Source organism: Euprymna scolopes, chromosome 12 (genome assembly GCF_053919585.1).
Source record: "Euprymna scolopes isolate OS-2025 chromosome 12, ASM5391958v1, whole genome shotgun sequence".
NCBI classification, from domain to species: domain Eukaryota; kingdom Metazoa; phylum Mollusca; class Cephalopoda; order Sepiida; family Sepiolidae; genus Euprymna; species Euprymna scolopes.
Genome location: NC_136493.1, coordinates 112,968,153 through 112,990,002, shown reverse-complemented (window position 1 = coordinate 112,990,002; position 21,850 = coordinate 112,968,153). Strand labels below are relative to the sequence as shown.

Genomic DNA, 21,850 nt, shown 5'->3' with positions numbered 1-21,850 from the left:
TAGATAAATAAAAACTTCTTTATTTTTTAATAAAATGGGAATTCTGGACAAGAACAGAAATAATTACTATTGTAAATATATAGAATATTTCATGTATACTATTGGCACCAGTAGCTAGACATGAGTATTGGGATGTAATACAAAAACACTGTATACAAAAAAAAAAAAAGTGACTAAACTAATTAACAATTGTGGTGCTTCTACAGCATAAGAGCAAAATTAAAAATTTTAAATATTGAATTTCTAGTAAAACAAATTGGACTTAAGATAATTGTCATGTAGCGAAGAGTAACATGTCCAAAAATTACGAAAAACAATAAGATAGAAAAATAGTTTTTGATACAGATTATATAAGGAACAAATGTGTCCAACATTTTGAATTGTGTTTGTCATGTGACTCAAGCAAAAGGGAAAGTAGCCCAGTTCTAAGAAATTCAGAACTTAATTACCTCTCCTGTCAATTTTTTTTTAAAGCCAGATCTAGTAAAAATCGCTAAATTTCAAAAATTTATTTTTTCATTATAATTATTTCTCTATCTTATTTTTCATAATTTTTGGATATGCTACTCTTTGTGACATAACAATTACGTAAGTACCATTTGTTTTATTCGAAATTCAGTATTCTGATTTTCAAATAATGCTTTTACGATGTAGAAGTACCACAATTATTTTTTTTCAACTGGTATAACCAGTTATTCCCCTCCTTCTCAACTTAATGGACTGTTCCTATCCAAAAAATCTTGTATCCATTCCTACCTGAATCTACTGAAGCATTAGATTTTATTTAAACTATTTTTAAATTTTCCAAAGAGAGCAAAGAAAAAATTCTCATGTTATTTTCAAATTCCTAAAAGTGATAGAAATATTAAAAAAATTTTTTTTTTTTAATTACATTTTCATCCAAAACAAGGCAAATTGCCACTTTGGTGTAGGGGGCTACTATCAGGGGCAACAACTACTGGGGTACTATGTAGGGATTTGGGCAGCAAGATGTTGGTTCACGTTACACTTGAACTTCTGCACGTCAGTACTGTTGGGGAAGCAGGGACCTGGAATGGAATTCCAGAGTCTAGCGGTTCTGGGGAAGAAACTATTGGAGTAAAAAGATCTTTCACATCTAGGGATATCTACAGTGTGGGGGTGGGATTTAGCAGCCTGTCGGGTTTGTTGAGGGTGCTCACGTCGTGGGGGCACAAGTGATTGCAGTTCGTCAGAGCATTCACCATTAAAATACTTGTAGAAAAGGCAGAGGGATGCAACATTTCGAAAAAGAAAAAAAAAAAAGGTGTTTGTACTGACGACAGGTGGAAATTGCATTCCAAGTAAAAATTCTTTGATGTACATACATGAGGAAATATCCTCACCCAAAATGAAAAAAAAAAGTGATCGAATAAACGATTGATTAGAACTTTTTATTAATAAGAGTCAGTCTTATATTTTGCCCATCCACCATCAACCCTGCGTTAGTCTCATGGGGGTGTTTAGTCACCCCAAGTTTGCATAAGTGCTCATAATTCCTAGTTGGCAAATTATTTCTTTTCCTTCCTTTCCTCCCAGTACTCTCCTGACTCCGTGAGAGTATAGCACACGTGGTATGCCGCAGCTGTAGCTCAGTTTTCCTTGGAGGTCAATCAGATTGAAAGGTAAAGTTTATCTAATGAACTCGTATTCATTTTTCTTGCTATTTCAATTTATGGAAACATTTTGTGTTCATCATAGATATTAAAAACAAATAACACAAACTGGTGTATCCTGTGAGTATTTTTTAAGTAAATGTGATATAAATCTAAGATTTTTAAAGTTTTTCCTAAGTTTTAGAATTTATTTTATTGCATTATTTTATATTAATATCAACAAAATACAAGTGATTCAAACTGTTCAACAGGAACTGTAGATATATCCTAAACCAGCAGGATAACTATATTTTACAAAATAATAATATAAACATTTTTGTATTGGGGTGTTTAAATGCCCATGAGACTAACCATGTTTGGAAGACCCAGGTGACTTATGCAGTGTTAATCTGAGCAGAAGTACCAGTAAAGCAGAGGAGACTAAGTCAGTGTCATTGAACCAAGTAAAAATGAAAGTTGCCGAAATAAAGTAAACTTCTTTGCATTTTAATATAGGGAAAATTCTGGACAAGAACTTATTTCTTGATATAGAAAGAAAAAAATTCAAATAACATAATATATTTGTTAAATTGAAAACAAAGAGAGAGAAAAGAAAGAAAAAAAATGAAAAAGAAAAGGAAAGAGAAAAAAGACTTACCAGTGAACTTAAGTGCTTCAGTACATGGGAAATCTTTCTCAAATATTCTGCAACGACATCGTACATATGTGACTTCCTTACAAGGGCCACATGGACCATTGTGGCATTTTTGTTGACAATGATGATGCTTATCTGAAAGAAAAAAATATTTCAATATCAGAAAAAGTCAGCTTTCAAAATTTAGTTCTTGTCCAGAATTCCACATTAAAAACATTTGCATGATATAAGTCACCATGACAGAACGAAAATGTGATATTCCAATCATCAAGTAATTGATGAAGTAGTTTTATTTTTAAAGAAGAAAATAAATGAGGACTGACTGTCTTGTGTCACTATCTTGAAGAAACAAAGGAGATAACAATTCAAACTACAAGATCAGCCTTGCCATTCCTATGAGTTTCCATTGATTGCTCTAAATTGTTTAAAGATGATTTTGATAAAAATGAAATTACTTGATCAATTTACATATTTTTGGAAAATGATCTTTTTGTTGTGTCATGCTCAGTATTTTTGTTTTTTAATATATGGTGGAACTCCGAACAATACTCAAAATTTATCTGAACCTGGCCAATAAAACTTTCTTTAAAAGTATGTTTATAGAAAACTTAAAAATTGTTTATGTATAGCCACAGATATTTATAAAAGGGAAAGTTGGTTCACTTGTTCTTTATAAAAAGAAAAAAATTAATTCGATTGAGTGGATACAAATTAAAATGTCTTTTTTTGTTATTTAAACATTGCTATGACATTTTCCAAGGTTCTGATTGGCTAATACAAACATATATTTTATCCATTCCTAATTTATATTATATATATATATATTTTATCCATTCCTAAGACATTTTTCATTTAAACAATATACACTTTTTTTTAAAGAGGAAAACTATAACACCTATTTTTTCATTAAAGTATTTTCATTAAATAAGTGTTTTCATTAAAGAAAAAAACAAAAACAAAAAAAAACACTCATTGGTTTCATAAAATTTCATTCAATGTTTTAAATGCTTCAACCCCCTTTAAAATGACAAGGAGTCACATAATATTTTACAGTATATTCAAAACACTATACTGAAATTTCTATCTTTTTTTCTGTCAAATTTCCTGATAAATTTACCCAAAAAGACACGTAAATACTTTAGTCACCAAACACTTTCTTCTTTAACCAGTATTTGGCAGGGTTTTTACCTGAACATACATAACCAGGATTTTACAACAATATATTTACACAATGTCATTTTATTGCATACATTGTTTTATTTTATTTAATTTATTTTTTTAAATACAGATGTGATATTTTCCCTCAATTTTGGTGAAATATTACAATGTTCCTATAATACAACTGAACATATGAAATATTTTTGTCTTTTAGATCAACCAAATTACTCCTGGACAATGCTAGATACAGACAACTAGTAGGTGATTGTTGTACAGCATATCAACCTTTTTTCAAATTATTTTGTTAAAAGTTCAAGCTTCAAGTTCTTTATATCTTCAAATATTTATTCATGGTGTTTGGTTTGCTTGTTTTACTAAAAAAAAAATGTTGGTTTTGTTTTTGGATTTGTAAAGCATGACTGAGTTTAACAAAGGGAAAGGAAAAAAAACAAAAAAAAACATCAATTTTTGATGCATTTAACATCAAGATGGTACTTTCAAACAGCTTGATTTGGTAGGACAAAAGAAAAAGCAGAACAATACGAAGTAGAAGAAAATGTACAACAATAACAACCTTAACAGCAACAATAACATTTTAAATCTTGACAAAGATTTAAGAGAACAAAAAAGATTTAAGATAACGAGAAATATAGGACAAATGTGCAAGATGTTTGTTGATGCGTGTAGCTATTTCTATCTATAATACACTAGCGGGTGTACCTGGCATTGTTTGGGTGTGGAGAGGTTTTATGATCAACAGAGCTCTAAAAATGTTTCAAACCCCTAAAAAAAAAAAAAAAAAAAAAAAAAAGCAGCGGGTATCCGTGCGAGCTCAAAAATGTAGCAGGCAAGCAGGCTCAAACGTGTAATGCTAAGAGGAAAAGGAAGTGAAAAAAAAAAGCGAATGGTTTAGTTGCTGTGTCCACCGTGACATACGTTGCCACTGTTCAAAATGAGTTTAGTCATTGCAAGACATATGATGACTTTGCAAAAATGTTGAAGAAAAAACTGAGCCCTTCTTTTAAAAAACTGACCAGTTGATCAGCACAGAATTAATGTTTTTGGCCAATTTTCGGATATTTGTCGTCCGAGAATCTGATGTTTCTAACGATACCTATTTTATCAGTGTTTGTTGCAGGTGTTGAAAGTTTTTGGCAGACATACAAACATGTACACATTTTGCCTTTTACATATATAGAAGACTAGTGGGGGTACCCGGCGTTGCCTGGGTGTTTTGAGGTGTGTGTGGTTTTGGGTAAATCAAAACAAACGAATAATAAAAAATCATTGCCCGGGTGTTTGTGTCGGGTAAATAAAAAAAGTTTTGGTAGGTAAGTAGGAAGGATTGAACCCGAAGTTGGAAAATACAGTGTGAAAAAAAAAAACGTCCGACGTTAACCGATCGGCCACCAAGAAATAGTAACGGAAACATGTTTGAATTAATTTAAATATTAAGAATTGGTAGGTGCTCGTATTTAATGAGGTCAACTTTGACTGCGAGGCAGTTTTTTTTTATTTACTGCAGGACAGTTTTTTTTTTTTTTTGTTTCCCAAGATGTTGTGGGGGGGAGGGATTGTCCAAATTGAATAGTAATTGTCTGATATAAGGAGAAACTCCGCATTGATCAAAGCCGATTGTTTTTGAATGTTCCCCGGCGATCGCGCCGGGAACGATGTGTTAAACTTAGTTTCACTTTTATAGAAAAAAGCCGGATCACCACGCGTTGATTCAAAATTGTGGAATATTTAGCTTTTCAAAGTCGGCCAAATTAAATAGACAGGCGACCCCCGTTGTTAACTCGTAGATATTACGATTTACACGTGATATAAAAAGTTTTAAGAATGAGCGAGAACCAAGCAGAAAAAAGCCTTTTGCGGACATACACAAAAAGTGAACGTACATACATACATAAACACACATTTTCGCTTTTATATTTATAGATAAGAACAGGACTTATTTGGGTAATGTTTAATTACCTGGACGAATTGTTGTAAGGGTATCAAATTTACATGTCCGATCATAAAATGTTTATGTTTGGTTTGGTTGTTTTGTAGAGGAAAATTGATGGTTTTGTATTTGGCTTTGTAAAACATGATTGAGTTTCATAAAAGGAAAAAAGAAAAGGGTATCAATGTTTGATGCATTTTAGGTCAGGAAGTATTTTCAAACAGCCCGATCTGGTAACACTAGTCCTCACTCATAGATGTAAAAGACATACACATATAAAGATGACAAGCAGTAGAATCTGGTAAGATTTGCAAAGAATAATTAAGAATGCCTCACCTGCAGGACCACATGGTAAAACTTTATCGCAGATTTTATCACAGGTAGTAACTGGATCAGTGCACAGAGTTCGAGACTGATCAGTAAGTAGTGTCTGTCCACAAGGACAATGAGTGACGTTGGCTGGTAACAACGGACAATCAGGACAGTCTCCATTGTGACACAATTCTTGACATTCATGATTACCACAAGACAGCAATCTGATACGAAACAAATTGTAAAAATAGTTCCAATTTATCACATCTATATTACAATCAAACTGGCTCACTGTTATTTAAATTAATACAAAAGTTTCTTGAAATACAATATATATATATATATATATATAAATGACAAAAGTCTATATTCCAAATTTCAAGATTTTGACAATTTTACCTTTTATTTATTTAAGTGAAAATGCACAATTTTTGACAGCACCTGTTTCATAGCGCAAAATCATTCATATAATTATGTCAATTTTTGAATTTATTCTGCCCTCAACGCATCAGAAAAAAAGGAACTTACCAACTTTAAAAGATGATTACAAAATCCGAATTCGGAAGAGAAGTTGCAATTATTTTTCAATTTATTCTGCCATGTTTGAATATATAAACATGGCAGAATAAATTGAAAAATAATTGCAACTTCTCTTCCAATTTTGGATTTTGTAATCATCTTTTAAAGTTGGTAAGTTCCTTTTCTTCTGATGAGTTAAGGGCAGAATAAATTTGTGTGTGTACGTATATATATATATATATACACACACACACACACACACACATAAAATTTTAGTCATTCAATAAATTTTAAAATTTATGACGTGAAATGTTTAAATTTCAAATCAAAAGATTCTTATTATTCTATGTAGGACAAAGAATACATTTGAAATATTCTAACTCCTTATCCTATAGGATTTCGATATCTACTATCTCTACAAAGGAGAAAATATTAGCAAATAGTTATAATGGTTTACACCTTATTTGCTAAAGTCAGTGAGACATGGAAAATCACAATTAAAAGTTTTTTAAATATATATTTTATAATAAAGTCATATTCCAGTCTATTTGTTTACAATTTAGTTAATACATACAAAAGGTACACTGTTTCACAAATAGATTTTAATACTGAAAACAAACTCTTATATACCTTTATTTCTGAATGATTTATATATATATATATATATATATATATATATATATATATATATATATATATACTATTTATTCAAAAGGAATCAATATTCAAAAGCTTATTTTATTTGCATATTGCATTAAAGAAAATCTGTTTTAATAATTAGCTCTAAATTTCTAATGGAAATTAATAGAATTGTTTTAAGTATTCTATTCAGAAATATATAAATTTGATTTATTTATTTTTAATTATTAGTATAAGCAACATCAGCTGCATTTAAAAATGCAAATAAATTTTCATTTACCCAAAGAGTTATTTCCCTTTAAGCTATGAGATTTTATTTCCCTGTTTAAATTTCATAGATGAAAGTGACTGTTTTAGGCTTCCAAAAATCTAAAATATGGTCAACTGGGTTTGTTTTACAATCCAGAGAGATCCAAAAAACTGGTAAGAAAATTCATATACATAACAAATAAATGTTATCAAAGGCAAGATAAGTTAAAACTCTGGAATTTTTTTTTTTTATGGTTTTGCTCAGTTTAAAACGTTTAATCGCTCTAAAAAAAAAAAAAAAAAAGTCTCTAGCGTTTATGTGAGGGTAAGAAAAATGGGCACGGTCTAGGCTCGTAAAATTCAAAGTTTTGAAAATTACTTAAAATTAAAAAAATTATAGAAAATACTGTTGGAAACCTACCCAATATAAGTCACGGTAGCATATTTATCTTAATTTAATTTTGTTTAAAACAAAATCTGCCACTGCTGGTAGTAATAATAAAATAATGAATATTTATTGATTTTAAACTAATATTAAAACTAAAATTTATAGACCCACCCGCCCCCGAGTGTACGTTTTACATGTTTTTATGATAATTGGGAAAAAATAACTACTCGTATACTAAAATATTTAAAGATTTATAAAGAATCAGAATTGGGAATTTAGTATGGAACCGAGGGTGGTGGTGGTGGGGGGTATTGGAATCGTCCCATCACTAGTATTATTATATATAGATGAGAAACAAAACAAACTTACTTTTTGCAAGGTTTCCCACAGCTGAATGGTTCAGATCCATCGGCTGGGGAATTTTCCTGACAAGCAAGATACTTTTCCGTGTGTCCACCATAACAAGCTAAGGAAAAACAAACAAAAACAAAACAATGAAGAACATTCATTATCAACAGTTCTTACATTTCTATTTACATAAATTTATGCATATATGTTTGTATATTTTTATGCATAGGATTCACACTCCATGTCCAGATATTATTAAAGACTAAAATAAAGAAAAATCAGTATAATGTTTGTACTCGTCAGAAAAAAATATCAGATTCCAAAAACCTTGTAAAGTGATTAATTAGTTTACTTTTAAATAAGAAAATCAAACTGTATCCGAGAAGTGACTGTCTTGCCTGACATTTTGTGTAAAACAAAAAAATAATCCCAAGATAAAAAGGGAGATAAGTCAACAATAATTCAAACTAGATATTGTAATGCCTACGAATTCCCATTAATTGCTTAAAAATGATTTTCTTTATAAAACTTCAGTTATTCTTGGAATATAAAATTTTCCTTTTATCATAGGTCCATTACTCATACAGATCTATTTTTATTTTTATTTTTTAATAGGGGGAATTCTGGACAAGAATCAGATTTACTCCTAAACTAATTAACTGATCATTATGAATTTTGTAACACAGGTGCTAAGTGTAAAGGGCCCAAATGTGAGCTATCTTTAGTTTAATTTCACGTAAGGAGTCCAAAGAGGAAGTGGAAAGTCCTTAGTAAAAATTTAAACATCTTAGAATTTGGTAAAATTTTAACATGAGGTATTTGACATAGTAAACACTCTTAAATTTCTGTTTCTTTGGGATAGTTAAAAAGGTAAAATATCGGCACAACTTCCTATTTTTCCTATTCAAAAATCCAAATATTTTAGACCTGAATTAAATTTGATCCATAATCATAGGACATGAATTACACAAGATTCCATGAATTAAAATTTCTTAAGACCCCCTTGAGCTTCATCCATGCATTTTAAACATTTTCTAGAATCAAAATGATGTGATAGAGTTTGATTGAAATTGAAATAGGGATTTCCGACAAAGCTTAGTAGCATAATATTTCGATTTTAATCGAAATAAGATGTAAAAGTGGGGCAAAACTGTTCTGGGAATTGATTTTACAAGTTCATATTTTACAAGTTCATATTTTACCAGTTCATATTTTACAAGTTCATATTTTACAAGTTCATATTTTACAAGTTCATATTTTACAAGTTCATATTTTACAAGTTCATATTTTACAAGTTCATATTTTACAAGTTCAAATTGATTTGTATCTTATTCGTTTGATGTAACCTCAGCGTGAATATTTTTCAACTTGTAAATCTTCTAGTCAAACTTGAAAACCTAAACAGAATTTCTAACTAAAATCATTTGATCAGAGGGGGTTAGATAGGACTAACCACCATGGATTAAATAAAGGGTTCCATTCGAAATTCCATACAGGTTCCACAGTCTAAACAGATGCACCCGAAAATGGTTGCAGGTTACATTGGTCAAAACTTTGTAAAAAAAAAATAAATAAAAAAATCCAAGATGAAAATAGTAATCTGAATAATCGAAATACTAATTACTTTGAACTTGTACATGAATTACTACAATTTTCATTTGTTAAGTAAAAAAAAAAAATAAAAAAATAAAAAATAAAATGATGAACTTACTTTGTTTGATGATTACTTCACATTCTAGACAATTGTCCGTGTGACACACTTTCTGGCAAAAATGCTTTTTACAAGAAAGCGGCTTACCACACGGCTCAGTGCATTGAAAAAACGCACTTTGGCCACATTTCATCACTTGACTAAAAATAAATAAATATTACTTATTAAGAGTATATTTAAGCATTAAATGTAACACTTTTTTTATATATATATATTTAGGAAAAAACATACAAATTTAAAAAAAAAACATGTATTCATTAAAAAAAAAAAAAAGTTCCGCAGCTACTGAATCAATTTATTAGCAGTCAAATTTACAAAATATATTTTTCTTTGGACTTTGCATGAATACAGTATTAACATGAGCAATTTATTTAAATAAACAAACAAAAAAAAAAAATAAAAAATAAATTTTCATTTAATATATTATACAGCAGGTTGTCTAAAATTTTCAAATTTAACCTTACAAAATAATACTTTCAAAAGATGCAAGTCATTCCTATTCAATTTTCATCCCAACCAAGCGGAAAATATCAGACCATACTTTGATACAACAGTCAAGATCGAGCATACAATTTTTCTTTTCTAGCCAGACCCACACCCCTTGAATTAAAAAAACAAAACAAAAAATAATAAATAAATAAAAAATTACAAAGTCTTTTTCTATAATTAGGGTGTATGCAACTGAAAATCTCAGAAATAAATTAATAATAAAAAATGATTTTTTCATCTAATAAAAAATTATACAGCATTACTTGGCTCAAAGTTTTCAAATCAAAACTTACAAAAATAATGCTTTTAAAATATGTTACTAACTCCTTATATTGAAATTTGGTTTATTTCTTACATTTTGTGGAGGTGGGGAAATTCCAGGTGTAATTCTTTTTATAGTGTGGTAAGGGGTTTTACAAATTATTAAAAATAAAGTGCATGAAATAACAAAGCAATATCCAAGGTTTCTTTTCTCACATACTAGCAAGGCAACCTAGCATTGCCCGGTGCAAAAATATGACAACTTGTATCCTTTGATTTTTTTTCTTCCCTCCCCATCCCCTCTTAGCTCAATCCATTCCTCTCTCAGGACACACACACATAACTGTAAACAAAACAACTCTAAAATCAAATTTACTTTTATTTACATGATAACATTACCAATGTATATACGTTTTTGATAACATTAAACGGTATAAATGCCCATTTAACCACCAAATAATGACTACATCTGAGGCAACACTGATCAAGAAAATATAAACTTTGTGGGTCTTTAGTTAGTAGTTTTGAACTTTTAGCTGTACATACAAACAGACAGAAAAACAACAGCCTTTTATATAATAAATTGCAGGCAATGATGCTGATATATTTTAATTTAGCAAACCCTGAGATCCACAGATTTAATTTAAATGTGTTCCCTTGAAATTTTATGGGTCCTGGTAATAGGCAGACTTCCACTTCTGTTAAGATTCCTGAAAGCGCCTTTGTACCTCCCTCCACCAATTTTCCTATCATTTTTAGCTGGAGATGGGGCATCCTACTAGATGCCAGACATTCACCTCTGTTACCTCATACATACTGAGAGATTTCTTTTAAGATTCTAACAGTCCCTTTAAATGCAATTAGACGAGAAACTTAATAATCGAACATGATAGAATGCAAATTTGCTTACAGTTAGAAAAGCATTTATGAACTGGGAAAAGATTTGAGAAAGAATAGTGCTTTTATGAAAAAGATTTTAAAACCCATAAAATCCAATTTGTAGTTCATAGTTTTTTTGTTTTTTTTTACAAAATATTAAAGCATATTTCACCAGTCTGTATCACAAGATTAAATCATTCAATTATTGATTAAAAAAAAAAAAAAAAAATGGTAAGTGGATTAACAATTTTGATAGCTTGAAATGTTAGGAGAGGGAAGAAAACAAAAGGAAGGATAAATTATAGAAATTTCCAAATTAAAAAAAAGTTTTTAAATAAAATTTAAAAAAAAATAGCTTGTAATGTACCCCCGCCTAACCAAATGCATAACTATGTATATGATTAAGTTAGGAACGTGCATATTTAAAAAAATATTTTTATATACATGATTCATGCCTAACCCATTAATTAATGATTATGAATTATGAAACACAGCTAACTAACATAATGAGGCTTACATGTGACGGCCTGGAAACAAAATGGCCGACTAAGAGTCATGTAAAAATGGAAACTAATTCATTTTATTTCATTTTCACTGAAATAACATTTCCATTTTTTATTTCGAGGGCATTTTATATATTATAAAAGTTAAAAATAAAAAAATAAAAAATTTTTTTTCAATAAAGTGTCTTCAAAATTAAAGTCCTTAATTGAAGTATTCAATTTCTAAATAAATACACAGTACTTTCAAGTTTTTATTTTGTTTCAATTTCATTTAGATATTTTTAATAAATGTGCTTATTTCATTTTGGTTTCACTAAGTTTCTGTTTTTATACACAGCCAGCCATTTTGTTTTAGGCCATGACATGTAAAATTTACCAACAATGGTAAGCAATATGGGCTATATTTAGTTTAATTCAGCTTCATGCAAAGCTGGCAAGAAAAAGGTGGAAGTTTGTCTCATTACACGGTGTGTAGTTCAGTTTCCGTTCCTCCTTATTCAGTATTAGTTGTATCGACTTCGTGTTGGGTGGGAAAGAGGAGGGGGGGTACTTTCATTCATTATTGTTTCATTCACTGAATAGTTCAAAAGATTATTGCATTAAAGTGCTAAATATATCATTTCTTTTCAAAAATAAAGTTAAAAATGTAAGAAAAACGATACAAATGAAAACATTCAAACATGGATTAAAAAATCATCAATGTGAACAAAGTATTAAAAAATAAAGTTTAAAATAAAAAAATAAAATAAAAAATAAAAATCTTCATAAAAATTTAACTATTATTGTTTTCATGCTTGGAAATACCTTTTTTTTCCACAGACACATTTCCGGAGAGCATTTGACGAGCACGGAGGACAAGGACCAGGATGACATAATCTGAAGAATAAAATAAAAAAAAAGTTTTGGTAGGTAAGTATGAGGATGGAACCCGAACCCTTGAGGCAAAGTTGGAAATTAAAGTATGAAAAAAAAAAAAAAGAAAGTGCGACGTTAACCATTGAGCCACCGCGAAATACTAACGGAAACGCATTTGAATTTAACTCTTTAGAATTGGCAGGTGCACGTTTTAATGACTTAATGAGGTCAACTTTGACTGCGGGGTAGTATTTCATTTACTGCGGGAAGGCTTTTTTTATTTTTATTTTCCCAAGAGTCCATTTTTGAACCCAGTAACTGACGAGTACTTTTGCTAGTATATATATATAGATGGCTGGCTGGCTGGCTGGCTGGCATCGTCCTGGCGAGTTGAAAATTACTACTTATGAGACATCGGCTTGGGGTTATTAGCTGGTTGGATGACCGCATCCCTTGTAGAGACAAAGTAGGTTCATTCCACAGTCAGATTTCGCCACGGTTTGCTTGATCTGTGTTAGTTAATAGAATTTCTTGTGTGCAGGGCGTTTGTTCAGTTGGCAGAGTGCCTTCCTCGCATGCAAGAGACTCCGGTTTCAAATCCCAGGTTCGGATATGTCCAAGTCTAAAATACGCTTAAATATATTTTAATTTGTCCAGATTCCGTATACATTATTATAGAGTAGTGATTTCAAAAGTAAAAAGAAAAAAAAAAGTATTTGGGTGTCATCTGCCGAAACCCAAACCGTAGCATTCAAAGCTGGTGATGTTACCACTGCAATGATGTGACACGCATATGAACTGATTAAAAATTAATTAAGACGAATGTACAAAATGATTTTTTCAATTTTGCCTCATTTCTGACCCCCTTGAAAACTATTTTAACCGGCTCAAGACCCATAAAAGAACAGTCGGTAAAAAATCCAATCATTTGAGGCCTCTAGTGTCGCTCTGCAACTTTTATTTTCGAAGGAGATAGAGTTTGAAAATATGGAGATAGACAGCCGTTTATATATTAGATTATACATTTATTATTATATAATAAAATTATATCCTTAATTATATATTATTATTTAATAAAAATTATATATGATTAAACCAGAATTACATTGGTTTCAGTGCTCATCAAAGATGTAATATATATATATATATATACATACACAAGGCAAACTGTGTGTGTCTCGCAAAACTTTAAACACAGGCGACGGATTTTCACCAGATAGGTATCGTTTTGAAGCTCGAACCTTCAGATGACAAATATTGAAAAATTGGCTAAAAACGTTAATTCCTTCACCCTCAACGGGACACTTTCTACAAGGAGGGGTAGCAAAAAAATTATTCCTTTATGACAATCTAGGCAAATATGCATGCGCAAAAGACGTTGGTCCTTGAATTAGTTTAAATAATATAAAAAGTGACCCAGTTCGCTCACGCAGTCATGGCACAATGGTCAAAGTGGCAGCATTGTTATCTTCAGATTGCAGGTTTGATCTGAGGTATCGAATAAATTTTTTTTTTGTCGATTTTTTAAGTTTTAATATTGAAACCGGGTTATTTATGCCATTTTTCATGTTTGCTGCTTTTTTTGTTTTTCAGATTTTTTAAAAAGTTTTAACATCGTTCGTTTTGCATCACGTTCATTTCCCCCCCCCCCATCACGTTCGTGTTTTTATTTTGGTTTTTCATATTTTAAGAAATTTTAACATCGTTCGTTTGCATCACGTTGGTATTTTTGTTTTTTTCCGTTTTTTCTTTTTTCAAAAGTTTTAACATTGATTTTCTTTTTATAATATTTTAAACAGGGTTATTACTTCGCTTATTCTTTTTTTTTTTATTTATCCCCAAAAGAGAGGAATGGGCTGGGTGGATGTGAGAGAGGGGTGAGCAAGAGAGATGTGAGAAAATGGCAAAGAGGGAAAGAGAGACAGATTAAGAGGAATACAGAAGTTTTAGTATATTTAGTATAAAAGTCTTACACACACTTTTTAACTTCTTCCATTTTATTTTTTATGGCTCCAAGCAATGCCGGGTAGCTCTGCTAGTTAAAAATAAAACCCAGTTTTATCGTATTTTTTGTTGATCCACCCTTGATAAGAGCAGAAATCATAAATTAAGGGGAGATAAGTCAGCCTATCATTTAACTAAATCATAATGAATGCTTCAGAAAAATGAAAGCCAAAAAAAGTGTTCACTTTTTTACATTTGTCCATTCACACAATCAAAAAGCAAAATAATGAATTTAAATTGTCTTAAAAGAAAATATTTCAGATCTTATGGCAAAAAAAAAAAAAAATCGGACAATATTTTGACTTTTTTTTAATGTATTTTTTTTTGTCTGACAAAAGTTTCTCTAATGATTTTTCTTTTTTTAATTTGTTTATTGTGCTAGTTGTACCTTCCCAGATTAAAAAAACAAAACAAAAAAAAACTGAGCTCCAACTTTGCTTCTTAATAGGTTTGTTGACTTAAGTACAGATACCATGGACCACACATCTTTCAACATCACCCAGGCAATGTCAGGTGCCCCCGCTAGTTGACATATAAAATTGTTTTTTTTTTTTTTAAGTATCCCTTACTTTTCATTCACTTTCTCAGTTTGTCATTTTTAATTAACTTTTTTTTCTTTTTTTTAAATAAAAATATGACTGAATTTAATAAAGATTTTACATTTTAACAAGTGTATCATCATTATTATTTCTTAACCAGTATTTTAAAAAACATCGTCATTCAATATTATGTTATATTTGATGAGTAACCGTTTGGCAAATCATTTTAAATTATGACTTAGTACTCTCTATGTACATTTCAATATTACGTTGCTATTTAATAATTATAGATTTTTGGTAAACTGTATTATTAATAAGGTACTTTAATCCATCCTGTTAAATAAGAGATGCAATCAAAGACTGCCCCCTCCTCATCTCTACCAAACAGCAATTCTACTGCTAAGAGAAATTCATGCAAATGACAGATTCAACATTGTAACTGTATTAGCCATAGGACAAAAAAAAAAAAGACTTACAGGGTACATAGATGAGGACAGTTTTCATTTCGACGCTTACGGCAAGGCTCTCCACAGCAATGAGGCGTGTCATAGTGGTTCCACTGAGGGCTTTCAATTTTACCTGTAAACAACAAAAAAAAAATCCAATGTCAACATTTCAGTGAATCAAGTTAGGCGGTTAAATTCAAAAAACCTTATATCCTTTCGGCTTCTGCTTTCCTTTTTTGCAACTGCATAATTTGGGAGCTACCATCGTAACTTATTAGAATTGACAAAAAAAAAAAAAAAAAAAAAAAAATCAGTTAAAACCATTGTTTTTTTTTTAATCTGAAAACTCCATTTATCCACTACAAAATCTCGTCCCAATAGTGTAGAAGTGCCAAAATTATAGACAGATAAGAACAGTGGGAGAATAAGATGACTCATAGAAGCAGAGAATATGCTGAGTGACGATCACCTACTAGGCAGATATAATAGAGAATTTAACACAATGAGAACAGTTAATCTACAAATATAAAAGCGAAAATGTGTGTATGTGTGTTCGCTTTTTGTGTATGTCTGTAAAAGGCTTTTTTCGCTAGACTTTTCGGTTGGCTCATTCCTTCTTAAAACTTTTTATATCATGTCTAAATCATAATATCTATCAGTTAACAACGGGTCGCCTGTCTATTTAATTTGCTCGACTTTGAAAAGATAAATATTCAACATTTTTTGATCGCCGCATGTGCATTAAGCTTTTTTTGTATAATAAAAGCGGAACTAATTCTGGCAGCATTTTTCCGGTCGTGATTGCCGGAAATGTCCGAAAGCAATCAGCTTTGATCAATGTGGAGTTTCTCCTTATATCAGACAATTGCTATTCAATTTGGACAATCCCCTTTTTATGGGGAGCTGGTTTTCCCCACAACATCTTGAGGAAACAAAAAAAAAAAAATTTTTTTAAATCCTGCCCCCGCAGTAAATAAAATACTGCCCCGCAGTCAAAGTTGACCTCATTAAGTACGGGCACCTGCCAAGTTTTAATACTTAAATAAATTTAAACAAGTTTCCATTACTATTTCGTGGTGAACCAGTGGTTAACGTCGCATGTTTTTTTTCACACTTTAATTTCCAACTTCGACTCAAGGGTTCGGGTTTGATCCTTCATACTTACCTACAAAAGCTTTTTTATTTTACCCCCCACCCCCTCTCCCGACACAAACACCCAGGTGTTTTGATTTACCTAAAACCAAGCACACCTCCAAACACCCAAGCAAGGGGGAGAATTGTTTTCAGGGTCAGAATTCATCTATATAATACTTATCGTTGGATAGTTTTGATCTTGAAGTATATTTTCTTTATATCTCCTTACATCAAATGGTTTCATGCCTTGTCTGGAGCGATTTACATTAAAAAAAAAAAGAACAAAGAAACCGTTTCTATTGGGTTCTCAAAAAAGCACTTATGATCCAACTTAAAATTTAAATATCTGAAGCACTGCAAAGGTTAAGCAATGTTGAGCATGATGAATATTAAGCAAGGAGGGGGAAGGGGGGGTGCCAGTTTTTCAGCCATTTTATTCAGCTCTGATTTTTTTTTTTTTTTTAAATCCAGGAGTTACTTCCCTTATGCCAACTTCAAGCAATCTATATAAAAGAGAATTGTCTGTGTGTCCATCCAGAGAAAAGAAGGGAGTGATAAGGAGGGGGAAAATGGGAAGGAAGAAAAGATAGAGAGACAGATATAGAAAGGGGTGATGAGATAGAAGTTTTAATAGAAATATATTAAATCTTTGACCCAGGCAACACTAGGTAGCCTTGCTAATCTATTATAGAAAGGGAGACTTCAGATTTTCTGGGATTTCAATTGCATTCATTAATGGTAGGAATTTTATTCTAGTTTGAAACAACTTACCACAAAAGCACCTGTATTGATGAGGTATATTTTTTCTGACCATTTGACACACAGGACATCTCCAACCTTTTTTACTTTCTGATAATAAAAAAACAAAACAAAAAAAAACATTAAATGTCTGTATGATCAACAGTAAATACATAGTAAATATGATTAAATTATATTATGTAAAACACAGAACAAAAAATTAGAAATAAAAACATTTGAATAAAGATTAGACTTCCAAAATTGAATAGAAGTTAGTTACATATTAGCATTGTTAACTTTTTAAATTTTTCAATGATTAGCATGGGTGCCAACAAAAGTGTCAAAAAAATAAATAAATAAATAAATAAAATAAAAATAAATAAAGAAATAAAAAAAAAAAACGATTTCTTACTTAATAAAAAATCATACAACATCATTCGGTTTCCTAAAATTTTCGTATTCAATGTCGCAAAATAATGCTTTCAAAAGACATGGCTAATTCTTTGTATTCAATTTTCATGCCAACCGCACATTGGATATGTCTTTGATACACACTTCAAGATCGGCTGTACAATTTTTTTTCTTCTAGGCCTCACCACCCTCCAAAATTAACATGACCAACCAGAGGAATAAAAAAAAAAAAAAAAAAAAAAAAAAAAAAAAAAAAGAAATGATAAAGTTTTCTACACGGATTAGAGTGAATTCCACCGAGAGCCTCAAAAAAAATTATTTTGGAAAATAATTTTTCATTTAATAAAAAATTATGCAGCATTACTTAGTTTTCTAAAAGTTTCAAATTTAAACTTGTGAAATAATGGTTTCAAAAGAAGTTAATAACTCTTATTCAATTTTTGTGCCAACCATAGAAAATAAATCAGATCTGACTTTGTTAAAATTGTCAACGAGATCGGATATATAATTTTTCTCTTCTAGAGGTCACCACTCCTGGCCTTAACATCAGCAACATAATGAGAAAAAAAATTACGTATTCTAAGATTAGAGTGGATGACACTGAAAGTGAAAAAAAAGGTATCCATATTCTATTGACCACCATTTTTTTTTTTTTTTTTTTTTTACTCACGTTCACCCCCTAACAAGGCATATTGCCACTTGGACATAAAGGCACAAAATTTGAGACTGTGCCTAGGAAAGAATTTTTCGTTTACATTACATTTAAACTTTTGGAACGTACAGAGAGACACTAAGAGAAATACAATAAAGATAAAAATATTTTATTATAAAAAAATAAAATAAAAAAATAATCTAAAATCAATCAATTTTCACTTCTGACAGAATATTCAGTAATGACTAATTAGCATCAATAACAGTGATTATATATATATAGTAATAAATGAAATGGATAAAGATAGAATCTAATCAAAACAAAACTATGAATATAGTAAAAAGCTCTACACGGTTAAGAGGAGTAATTCATATATTCATCTTTTAATTACATATATATATATATTTATATATATATATACACATACATACATACACATATACATACACAGGGTGTCCATAAAGTCCGTGTACAATTTTAAAATGAATTGTTCCAAAATCAAATCCTTTTCACATGTTATTTCTATTGCAATCACAAATAAAATTATAAATATTTTAAGGCGCACACGAACTTTATGGACACCCTGTATGTATATATATATATATATATATATATATATATATATAATTCAAAATTTAACAGTTTACTTATAGTTGTTCTGGAGAGGAGGGAATTGATAGATGATCCAGTGGCGTGTATATTAGGATTTTGAGATGAAATAAAATATAAAGGCCCCTCCTCACCCTTCTTGCAATAAAACTTACTAAAAATTTAATAGTAAAAGAAAACTAATGCAAGGGAGATGATTATATTTTCTATTCAGAATTATCGCCCTTGTACATCTGTTTTGTTTTTTTTTTCTCGCTAAGCCTGTAAAAACAAATATAGTGATAAAACGGTAGTTGAAATTAAAAGTTACTGAATTAAGGAATCAATATAATTGTTTGCAATGTTCACTTTGGTAGAATTTATACTATCAATATATTAACACAATAGCATGCGTGTTATTTTGTGTGTCACGCTTACATTTTTTTTGGTACTTGTACAGTTTAATCAAGGCATAAAAAAAAAAAATAAAAAATATTGAAAAAAATCTTTCACCTAATTTGATAGAGTAGTTTTTTTTTATTTACAGCGGAAAAACACGTTTTTATGACAGCACGTTGAAGATAGCTATCTTGGAAATTTTTGACCATGCCACGGGGAGATAACTCAGTTTAAAGCACTGACACCGCCTCTCCATTAAAAATAGAACCTTTTTCTCGGTATCATAAATTGTTTTTCATTAGAAAAAACCCTACTTGATGAAATTAAATGTATTTTTTTTCGGAGAACTTCATTCCATAACAGATACATAGAATATAACCTTTTTTTTCGATATTTTCATTTTTTAATGTCTTGATTAAACTGTACAAGTACCCTTTTTTCTTTCGAGTGACTGCCGTTTAATTCTTATGACATTCCATTCCTTGTAATAAATAATTTTACCAAGAATTCTTCATAAGTTTTGGTTTCGATTAAAGCTGAAGGAACTGAAGTTATATTTTTCTTCATAAGTTTTGGTTTCGATTAAAGCTGAAGCAACTCAAGTTATATTTTTCTTCATAAGTTTTGGTTTCGATTAAAGCTGAAGCAACTCAAGTTATATTTTTCTTCATAAGTTTTGGTTTCGATTAAAGCTGAAGCAACTCAAGTTATATTTTTCTTCATAAGTTTTGGTTTCGATTAAAGCTGAAGCAACTCAAGTTATATTTTTCTTCATAAGTTTTGGTTTCGATTAAAGCTGAAGCAACTCAAGTTATATTTTTCTTCATAAGTTTTGGTTTCGATTAAAGCTGAAGCAACTCAAGTTATATTTTTCTTCATAAGTTTTGGTTTCGATTAAAGCTGAAGCAACTCAAGTTATATTTTTCTTCATAAGTTTTGGTTTCGATTAAAGCTGAAGCAACTCAAGTTATATTTTTCTTCATAAGTTTTGGTTTCGATTAAAGCTGAAGCAACTCAAGTTATATTTTTCTTCATAAGTTTTGGTTTCGATTAAAGCTGAAGCAACTCAAGTTATATTTTTCTTCATAAGTTTTGGTTTCGATTAAAGCTGAAGCAACTCAAGTTATATTTTTCTTCATAAGTTTTGGTTTCGATTAAAGCTGAAGCAACTCAAGTTATATTTTTCTTCATAAGTTTTGGTTTCGATTAAAGCTGAAGCAACTCAAGTTATATTTTTCTTCATAAGTTTTGGTTTCGATTAAAGCTGAAGCAACTCAAGTTATATTTTTCTTCATAAGTTTTGGTTTCGATTAAAGCTGAAGCAACTCAAGTTATATTTTTCTTCATAAGTTTTGGTTTCGATTAAAGCTGAAGCAACTCAAGTTATATTTTTCTTCATAAGTTTTGGTTTCGATTAAAGCTGAAGCAACTCAAGTTATATTTTTCTTCATAAGTTTTGGTTTCGATTAAAGCTGAAGCAACTCAAGTTATATTTTTCTTCATAAGTTTTGGTTTCGATTAAAGCTGAAGCAACTCAAGTTATATTTTTCTTCATAAGTTTTGGTTTCGATTAAAGCTGAAGCAACTCAAGTTATATTTTTCTTCATAAGTTTTGGTTTCGATTAAAGCTGAAGCAACTCAAGTTATATTTTTCTTCATAAGTTTTGGTTTCGATTAAAGCTGAAGCAACTCAAGTTATATTTTTCTTCATAAGTTTTGGTTTCGATTAAAGCTGAAGCAACTCAAGTTATATTTTTCTTCATAAGTTTTGGTTTCGATTAAAGCTGAAGCAACTCAAGTTATATTTTTCTTCATAAGTTTTGGTTTCGATTAAAGCTGAAGCAACTCAAGTTATATTTTTCTTCATAAGTTTTGGTTTCGATTAAAGCTGAAGCAACTCAAGTTATATTTTTCTTCATAAGTTTTGGTTTCGATTAAAGCTGAAGCAACTCAAGTTATATTTTTCTTCATAAGTTTTGGTTTCGATTAAAGCTGAAGCAACTCAAGTTATATTTTTCTTCATAAGTTTTGGTTTCGATTAAAGCTGAAGCAACTCAAGTTATATTTTTCTTCATAAGTTTTGGTTCAAGCTGATGCACAACAAGTCATATGGATAAATTTTATTATTTTTGAAATCACAACTTTATAATATACAAGAATCAATAGAAATTGGTTCTGTAATAATATAAGAAATTTGCATAAATTAAAATATCATATTTAAGTGTATTTTACGCTGGGATTCTCTGCTAGCTTAGATATAAATACTTCTGCAGTTTTAAGAAAAGAACTACAATAGTGTCAGGGCATCTCCATTTATGTTTATCATCCACAGAATGCCAACATTAATATATAACATACAAAAGAGTCTGCTGTAGAATTTCCACAGGTCCCATTAGTCTGTCATAAATTACA

General features: G+C 30.1%; 1 protein-coding gene across 1 annotated transcript in view; it reads right to left on the bottom strand.

Moving 5' to 3' along the window:
* LOC145291457 (protein shuttle craft-like) overlaps positions 1-21,850 on the bottom strand; it is a 111,009-nt gene that overhangs the window by 48,326 nt on the left and 40,833 nt on the right. Inside the window, exons 4-10 of the mRNA XM_080137315.1 lie at positions 17,422-17,499; positions 15,547-15,649; positions 12,477-12,548; positions 9,541-9,680; positions 7,851-7,947; positions 5,711-5,910; positions 2,272-2,403 (exon numbers count right to left, since the gene is read on the bottom strand). Of these exons, the coding sequence (XP_079993441.1) occupies positions 2,272-2,403; positions 5,711-5,910; positions 7,851-7,947; positions 9,541-9,680; positions 12,477-12,548; positions 15,547-15,649; positions 17,422-17,499 (822 nt within the window). The remainder of the gene's footprint in view (positions 1-2,271; positions 2,404-5,710; positions 5,911-7,850; positions 7,948-9,540; positions 9,681-12,476; positions 12,549-15,546; positions 15,650-17,421; positions 17,500-21,850) is intronic.